Source organism: Rattus rattus, chromosome 5 (assembly GCF_011064425.1).
Source record: "Rattus rattus isolate New Zealand chromosome 5, Rrattus_CSIRO_v1, whole genome shotgun sequence".
NCBI lineage: Eukaryota > Metazoa > Chordata > Mammalia > Rodentia > Muridae > Rattus > Rattus rattus.
The window spans coordinates 143,698,357-143,707,345 of NC_046158.1; the positions used below are offsets into that span (position 1 = coordinate 143,698,357).

Genomic DNA, 8,989 nt, shown 5'->3' on the forward strand with positions numbered 1-8,989 from the left:
TAACTCCAGAGATGAGGGCGGTGTTAGCTATGATTACTTGCACGGCGTGGGGGGCACTGGCTCCAGGGTCCCGCGGCCCCAAATTGGCCATGCCGGTACCCGATTTCCAGGCTCCGCGCCGGCTGAATGCCACGTGCGACTTAGGCTCCTGAGTCCCCAATCCCAAACGCATTTACTTTCTGCGCATTGCAATAGTGTAGCTGTGGCGCAGCAGTCTCGGATCGCCAAAGTTGGCGCGTGCACCTCCATACCGAGCCCTTTGGGCTACCTAAAGCCAACTTCGTTGCTGAAGACTAACCTCTCTAGGATGAAGGGAAGGAACGTAGAAAAAACAAGTGACTTACCTTTGCTGTTTATGTGTGCGACTCCAAACCTGGGGCGCGCTGGGAATTCAGTGTTGGCGCACCAGGTGCCAGCTCCGGGGCCTCAGGTTGTCTCCAGCGAGGCTCCAGGAAAGCCTCGCCATCCAACAAACCCTTGGCCTCCGGAGCGCCCCTGGGTGCCCTGGAGAGATTTGAAGAACCCTCTCTCCTTTTCGGGGGTGCATTTGGGGCTGATTAATGGACACCGCTCCCTTCCCACTTTGCCTCCCATCTGTCTTTTTCTTCCCACCCTACTGACTCAGGGTCCCCAGTTTGGTCAGGGCAACTAACCTTTATCCATGAAAACAAGGAGAATCTGGACGGAGTCACCCATTAGTGACGCCGGATGGGGATGGGCCCCTTTCTGGGAGGGGACTCCGGGGACTGGTCGCGACGGCGGGCTGGCCTCCTGGTCTTGCAGCGGCGGGGCTGCCTGATCACCTCCCTGCGCTCCTCTGACTCCTCGGGGTCCCGAGGATCCTCGTCTAAGGGCTCGCGCTGGGGCTCCTCCCCCTCGCTTGCGCTCTCAGGCTCCTGAGTGGTGGGCTGCGCACGTCTCGGGGAGGCGTCGGCGCTCTGCAACTTCAGAGCGTGCAGACGCTGAGTGAGTGACTGGTTGAAGGTGGCGCCCCGGGGGCCGCGCTCGTCCTCTGGTTCGGTCTCAGGCTCAGTTGTAGGGGCGGTCTCAGGCTCGGTCTCAGGCTCGGTCTCGAATTGGATATCGGACTCAGGCTCGGTCTCAGAATCGGTCTCGGTCTCGGTCTCGGTCTCGGTCTCGGTCTCGGTCTCGTAGTCGTCCTGATCGTACTCTAGACACTCGGGGCGGGCCAGCTCAGGCTCAGCCTCCTCGTGCTCGTGATCAGATTCGGATTCAGAGGACTCGGGGAGTACCTGTACGGCAGCTGCAGCGGCAGCGGAGCGGTGGTGGGCGTTAAGGAAGCTCCGGCGCTGGGCAGCCCGCTGCTGGGCGCGGGCGTTGGAAGAGGCTAGGGCGCGGAGGAGAGCGATGGAGCAGGAGAGCCAGAGGAGAGCGGTAGCAGCCCGGCGGCCTATGGGCGGGCACAGGTCGTTGTAATGATGGCGAGCTCGGCGCCACTGGTGAGCCCGGGACCTGCGATCCATTCTCTTAGGCGCTCACCAAGAAGCCGACTCACCCTCTGGCTCTGCAGAGAGTGGCCCCACTGCGCAAGGACTGCTGGAGCCGAAAAGGATGAACCTTATGAGGTGAGAGGCTGGGGTCCGGAAACCCCAGTCTCACCTCGGGGCAAAATGAAGGAATGCACCTACCTTCCAACCACTGCGAACTTTCTAAAGCTCCGCGCCTCAGCTTGCGTCTGTAAGTAAAAGAAAAGAACAGGTAAAGAAGAGAGAAGGGTTGTCTCCCCGGGGCTCCTCTCACTAAGTCTCAGACTGAAGTCTAAGACTCGGAGAGGTGCCTCCTCCAGTCCTCTCGTCAGGGAGAGGATAGAGGAGACTGAGGAGAGACGGGGCAATGGGGCCCTATAAAGTTGCGCGGACTTCTGCCGGGCATGTGCAGTAGGGAGGTGTTTGGGGGCGGGAGTGCCTCCCCGCGAGCTGTTGCGGTGGCGCAGAGCTCATGGCGCAGACCTTAGTAGGCCGGCAGGTGGCAGGCGGGAACCTTGTTTGAGAAGATTTGGCCAAAGCATCGAGAGTGGGGGGGACAGATATCGAGGTCTAGCGAGCGAAGGGAGTGAGATAGCCACAGGTTAGCGGATATTAAACGCCAAGTGTAGATTCCCACGGGGATTTGTCCCCATTCCTCAACTTTTTCTCCATGAGCATAGCCACCAAATAACTGAAAACCAGAACGCAAAATTGTAAATATTCAGGGGAATGAGGGTCCATACGGGAATGAATGTTAATGACCGAAGAGCTTGAATGCTTGAGGATCGGAACCTCATGTAAACACTAATTGTAACAAAGATGGTTACTTTCGTCAGGGCTGTTAAAGTAATGGTAATTAGAGCGGCTTCCAAGAAGGTATGAAACCCGTCGACAAGCCCCCCCCACTCCCGCCGCGGCTGTAGAGGTAGGAATTTGCAAGCCAGTAGTCAGCACATGGAGAACACTGTTCCACTGAGGTGTGCTGAAAGACCACAGAAAGCTGAGTAGCCATGAGAAGTCCCTTCAACTGCTGCTCTGGGCGTGGATTTTTAGGGTAGTCATTGAGCTCGGACTCTGATACATTTCAGCTGAGAGGGTTCAACCAACACACTTGAGTTCCCGGCACACGCGGAGCTCTGTTCTAGGTGCTGAAGACCGAGCAGGTCTTGGATTGGGGAAAGGGGTCTTGAGGGGGTTAATGTTTCTTAACCAGCGCATTCTTCCAGCATCGATACTTCATCTAGCTTACGCTACACGAGAAAAACAGGTGCGTCAGCGAGAGCATCATGGCTAGGGGGCGGCCAGAGACCACTGGATCGTGCCGTTGGACTCGGAAGGCCAAGATTAAAAGACCTGCTTGCTCCTGACCGCTGGTAAAGCTGATGGACTCAGGTAGGTCCAGAAGGGGATGGAGCCCTGTGGTAAGTGGGTGTGGGGCTTGTTTATCTTACCTCTTGCCTTGTTGAATATCGAGTGCCTTTCTTTAAAACATACACTAGCGGAGCTGTGTTGGGGGTGGGGGGTGAAGTCCTGGCAGGGTTTTTGTTGTTTTGTGTTTTTTACATGGGACACATGTCCCATGTTGGACTGTTTTTTTCCCTTGAGTCCATGTGAAGAGTCATAGAGATGCTGCTGCCTCTCCAAACTGCTCCCCCAGGGTTCCTTCTTAATGTCGTGACGCTGGTGCTGGCCCTAGGTCACTTAGACTCTCACACTTGACCTCAGCACCAGGCTGCGTTGAAGCTCCCAGAGGCAGTGTTACGGACATAGGTCCCAGCCACTCTGCATGGCTGAAGATTGTATACCTGTATCTTGACTGTTGGTCCTGCATCTTGTGGTCTAGGAGTTCTTGTGTAGCCTTAAATGCTGTTGTGTTAAGAGTGGGATTGGGTGAGCAATGCTCATAAACAAGTGTGGCTGTGATCCAGTCTGCCCTGCTGACGAGTGGGGTTCCTGAGACTCCTGAACCCCTGCTCGGGGTCGTGGTGTTGGGATCTCAGGTCCTGATCTCTGCCTTTCCACTCTGACAGATGGGGGTGTCTGAGGGCTATGACCACTTCCATACCCTACCTTATTTTTTATTTATTTATCTATTTTAGTTAAAACAGTTCTGCCGACATCGAATGGAGCACAAAGACATTGGTCTAGCCAATTTTAGGGCACATGGAGAGGAAGGGGGACATGGGCGTTGGCAAATGCCCATTCGATGGGAACTGATGCCAGCTGCCAGCAGTGAGGGGCTGATGGCTTTTAGTGTGTGTAGGAAAGTGCCTTGTTTTTCAGGGGGAAAGTTTTATGCCTATGATAGCCATGGCAGCCCAGAGCCCATCCACTGATACAGAAACACGGTTACTGCCCGAATTATTAAAAAATATGCATTACATAATACACATTTTGGACTAGGATTCTGCATTAGCGTTGCTCTTTCTTTGCAAGATGCATTTTAATCAGCCTACAGACATTTAAAAAAAAACACATTTTCAAGCCCCATTCAAATGTATGGTTACAAATTCATTTCAGCCCCGACTCCAGGAGGAACAAACGGGGCTGTACTGAAAGACGGTTCCATCTTGCACTTAGTGCGGAGGTCGAGCAAATGGATCTGCACAGGAAATGCTCTTTAAAATGCATTACGTGCGTGACTTTAAAAAGTGCTTGCTCCAGAGTGAATTTCAAAAGGGACCAAGCGGGAGATGAACGACCTCGATTGTTACCAGCTGAGGTACAAGGGGTTCTCTGTGACTGCTGGTAAATAAAGTGTGGTCATGTATTACCTTCAGGCTTTCCAGAAGGAGCTCCTAGACCAGCTGGACAGGAAAGCAGTTTCCAGTTGATTACAGTATCATACAGAAGGATTCCTATTTGGATGTATTGTGAAGAAGATTGTCTTGAGCTCCCTAAGGGTTTGCCATGTGAGAAAGGCTTATGAGGGTTTCACATAGCTCCAGGGGGCAAAATGAGGACCTCTGGGTGCTGTGTACATAAAGGCTTCAGCCCAAAGAGGGATAGTCTAGCAATTAGGGCTCTGAAATAGAATGGACTCTTCATCAGAAGCTATGCTAGGTCAAAGCACAGATGACCACGTGCTAATCGAGACGTTTCCATGGTGCTCTTGAAGCTGCTAGAGCTAAGACAAGGTTGATTGCAGCCCTCTCTAGTTGCCCTGCCCCAGGGCTGTAGGAGAGGGCTTAGTGGGGGTGGGGGGGGTTACTCAAGCCTCCAGTCTGCCTCAGTTTCAGAAGACTCTGACAGGAGGGAGTGTCTGAGTCAACCCAGGTAGCTGAAAGTGGCCCAGGGCCTGTTCTGGAGCTCCTGAGAGCCTTGGCTGGCCAGCCCGGCCCACTCACTTCTAGAGCAAAGGCATCAGTCAGGCCCATCTATTCATTATATCGGCCTCTGGGCCTCCCTCCTGGAGTTGTCTCGGAAATTACAGATGAGATTGGCTATTTAGTGATCTTGAATTGAGCCACTTTTATGACCTAGACACTGTTCCTGGCATGGTGGGAAGATTGAAGTCAGTGAGAATGGACAGCACCTGCCATCGAGCAACACGAATCCCTGTGAGGTCACAGGTAAAGTCCGTCCAGCGTCTGGGGCCAGTGCTGATCTTTGCTGTCACCTTTGTCTTTAAAACCTACTCAGACTTCTACATTGTGAGGGGTTTTTTTGTTTTGTTTTGTTTTTGGGGGTTTTTTTTGTTTTTTGTTTTGTTTTTGTCTATTTTTGCTTTTCAAACAGAGACTTGCCCCCAGTCTACCTGCTGTGTGTGCAGAGCAACATGCTGGGAACCAGTGAGTCACATGGGTCTGGGGTCACAGGTCTTACAGAAACCAGACCTACAGTACAGGCTGGGTTCTGCTTTGCCTGGCCAGCAGCCACAATCGCTCCCGAACATGACTTTTAAGACAGTCAAACTTTCCTTTGGAGAGAAATGAATTGAGAGACTTTGAGATGTTCCCTACTCCTCACCGTGGCAATCAACCAGAAAGGCTCAACCCCACTGGAACTTGGCATAGGACCCTCCCTCCCATTCCCCAAGGGGACTGGGCAATGTGGGGAACATGTGGTTCGTCTCTCCAAGCGCTATTTTGCTGTTACTCAGACCACACTGATCTCAGTTGACTGTCACCAGTAGAAATGGTGAAAACCCCAAGCTCCTGGTTTTGTAATTTAGGAGAAGGAAAGGCCAGCCAAAGCTAAAAGGAAACAAGGGGGAGGGGTTTCTTTAGGATGTGTCTGGGTTCTGTCCTGACCATCATTGGTTTATCTGTGTTCTTGTTGGGGGTAAGAGGGGATCAGGGCTGAAGCCATCAACCCTCCTTTTCTTGCCCTCCACTCTATGCCCATAAACACATACACATAACAGAATTCCTTCTGCCTGTCCCTCTTTGTGGAATGAGATATGTCTACACTCGGGAGCCAGAGAAGCCCGTAGGTCCTCCCCTCATAGAGCCCGATGCCCAGGCCCTCAGAAGCGTGTGTCCTTGTTGGTTCTGTTTGGTCCTGGAAGTTGGCCTTTCTGGGCTCTGAGCCTTGTTTGGTGCTGTAGAGGTCAGAAGTGGGCGTTGCCCGATCCCCAGCCTGGATTTAGAGTTCGCTCCTCATCTGCTGCAGCTGAGCTCTCCGTGTGTAAGACTAGTCCCGATGCTTCTCGTGGTCTCGGACGTCTTCTGTCTTAGCTTCTACCTAGAACTGGCATCTTGGGGTGGAGACACTACTGGCTGCTCTGAACCTGGCTACCCCAAGGGCTTTTTACTCCCAGCTCTGCTTTCCAGGGCATCTCACTTCCCTCTCCAGCCACCATGGACAGAGAGCCTCCTTTGCCTGAGGTTCTGAGTCACCCTTCAGACCTGGGGAGGGAGTCAGGGAGTGGGCGAGCCTCCAGCCAGAGGGAAGAAGCCCTGAGTGGTGTCATGGTTCAGGCTGGAGCTCATAGAATCCTTTCAGCTTGAGCTCTTCAAACTATGATTAGACCAATTTTACATGTCTAGTCACTGAGGCCGCAGTGGACTGGGACTCTTTCTATATGTGCAGAGTGAAGTGGAGAATTGAGGCAATTATCTTCAGGCAAATGAGTCTGGGCTCTGTAATCAGCCTGTCCTGATAACTGGGCAAAATGGCCTCATGCACAGAGCTGTGCTCTGAGATAAAGAGGATTCTGAGGTATCTGTTTATTTCTCACTTGGCTTTGTTTTCAAAGACTGCCTGCCGACCTCCCTCCCTCCCTCCCTCCTTCCCCTCCTTCCCTATGCAGTAGTGGGGTTGAGCCCCACCCCCAAACCCATGGGCTTGTGTACTGCCTAGAAGCTTCACAGGTATGGGATCCATCCCAGGTCCCTTTAACCAGCCCCCGTCCATCTCTGCTGTTTACCTTTCTGGGCACCACCATGAGATCCTGAGCCAGTTTACTGACCGGCGTACTGTGTTAAGATGCCATGGTTCCTGATGGGACTCAGGGTGACTTCACATGGGGTGCAATGGAGCTTTTGACCAAGTGTCACCTTAGGTCCAGCCCTCACCGTTGTTATTAAATCCTTCATTAATCGTGGGCCTCTTCTCATGCTGGCAATGGCTTCCCACCTGACCCATCCATCATCCATGATAGAAGAAGGCTTGGATGGACGGAGCAGGATGAAACTTAGTCATGTAATCTCCTGTGGGTTCTCTGGGAGCTACAGTGTGTGGGAAGGCCCTGCGGTCGTTTGAGTGCCTGCCGAAAGGTGTGACAGAGCAGGCAGATGTGTGGGCACAGCCTCCCTACCTCACACAACAGCACAATTAGAGAACACTGTGGTTTAATCCTCTGCCTCCGCGTGCCTTTGACTGTAAGTGCTTTAGGAATGGAGGACTTGAGATGGACCTTGTGAAATTTGAATAGGAAAGCCTGCTTTCCCCTCAGTATCAGGAAATAGCCATCTTGTCCCTTTGATATTTTCTGATGTCTCTCTTATTAAAAAGAAAGCAGGGAGGGAGGGGGGGAGAGAGAGAAAGAGAGAGAGGGAGAGAGAGAGAGAGAGAGAGAGAGAGAGAGAGAGGGAGAGAGGGAGGGAGAGGGAGAGAGAGAGGAAGGGGGGAGGAGAGGAGAGGAGAGGAGAGGAGAGGAGAGGAGAGGAGAGGAGAGGGAGACCTTCTGTCTATCCTGGGCTAAGCAGGTTTTGAAGGAGGTTTTTGCCTCCAAGGGTTGACTCATCCTGTGGTCCGCACTTTCTTACTGTGATCTGATCTGTTCCCATTGAGTTTGTTAAATTGTACTGTGATCTGGTCTATTCCTGTTGAGTTTGTTAAATTGTACCGTCTTCCCAATGTGTCCCTCGGTTGCTTTACAGCCTGGCCATCGTTGTTTTATGCCGAGTTTTAAGACCTGCCAGGGCCTGTGGCTTCCTCATGCGTACTGCATCCTCGTTCGTTCTCTGATAGTTTTGCCCATTTATTTTACTATACAAATTTAAAAACCATTTTTATCAAGTTCTGTAATGGCTTTGGTGATATTTTGCCTGGAACTACATTCAGTCTATAAATTAAATGGGGGAAGCGCTGTGGTCTCTTCTGCATTTAGTCTTAAGCCCAGAGTCCTGTCTCGTTATTTATTCAAGTCTTTCCCACGTTAAAGGTTTGTATTTTCTTTATACAGTTTGAATGTAAAGTGCGGCGTTTGAGGCTTGAAGAGAGAGCGTACCTGGGTTTCTCAGGCGTTTGATACTTGTGTTGCTTTGGGAATGGGCTGTCTGTTTCTCATTAGGTTTTCGGGCTGTTTATAACGTGTTTATGGGATGATATTGATTTTTGTACACTTCCCTTGTATTCTGCTACTTCTAGAATTGGCTGGTTGATGAGGCCCCCAGTAGCTCTCCAGGGCATGCTTAGCCGACCTCTGGAGAGAGTGGGGAGGGCTCAGCTCCTCCACCACCAATGGCCCAGTGCTGCTGTGTGGAGAGAGAGAGGCATGGACAGTGCATTGAAACTAATTCAGGAAGGGACTGACCTTTACCGAGGCAACATAAGCCTCTTTCCGACCTTTTAGGTTTCTTGTCTTATTTTGTTTGTTATGAAGTTTTGTATGGGGGTTGGGGATTTGGCTCAGTGGTAGAGCGCTTGCCTAGGGAAGCGCAAGGCCCTGGTTCGGTCCCCAGCTCCGAAAAAAAAAAAAAAAAAAGTTTTGTATGGTGCGGTGTTTTTCTTTAAGTTTTTAGGTATTTTAAAAATAAGTAGGAAATTTTGTTTTTAATTAAACTGAATTCTACCACTCCTGAAATAATTTAAAATAGAGTTGATATTAGGACACAAGGCAAGCCTTTACAAATATAGAAAATTTTAAAAAATTCCTTGTTTTGTATCAAGTTATAAATTAGCAGGAGAAACTAGAACATTCACACACTCAGGGGCCACACAGCACATACACCTCTGGGTGACAGGCAGGTGAGTGAGGGGCAAAAGAAGGAAGAAAATCAAGAAACTCCGAGAAGCAAGTGGAAATAAACACAGCAAACTTAGTCAACCGGCTC

The 8,989-nt window shown here is 51.2% G+C and overlaps 1 protein-coding gene across 2 annotated transcripts; it reads right to left on the reverse strand.

The window, feature by feature from the left end:
* Positions 1–681: 681 nt before the first annotated feature.
* On the reverse strand, positions 682–1,824 carry LOC116902269 (neuroendocrine secretory protein 55). 2 transcript variants are annotated; one of them, XM_032904698.1, is made up of 2 exons: positions 1,650–1,824; positions 682–1,557 (listed from the first exon to the last, which is right to left on the reverse strand). In XM_032904698.1, exon 2 carries the CDS (start codon positions 1,482–1,484, stop codon positions 696–698), a length of 789 nt encoding a protein of 262 aa, XP_032760589.1. In that variant the 5' UTR covers positions 1,485–1,557; positions 1,650–1,824; the 3' UTR covers positions 682–695. The 2 variants fall into 2 exon arrangements, with proteins under 2 accessions (XP_032760589.1, XP_032760590.1); XM_032904699.1 differs by having other exon boundaries at positions 682–1,554; positions 1,650–1,811.
* Between the last annotated feature and the right edge of the window lie 7,165 nt (positions 1,825–8,989).

Bases quoted from the DNA above. Each gene is read 5' to 3' on its own strand.
- LOC116902269 (XM_032904698.1), bottom strand. From the start codon at position 1,484: ATGGATCGCAGGTCCCGGGCTCACCAGTGGCGCCGAGCTCGCCATCAT.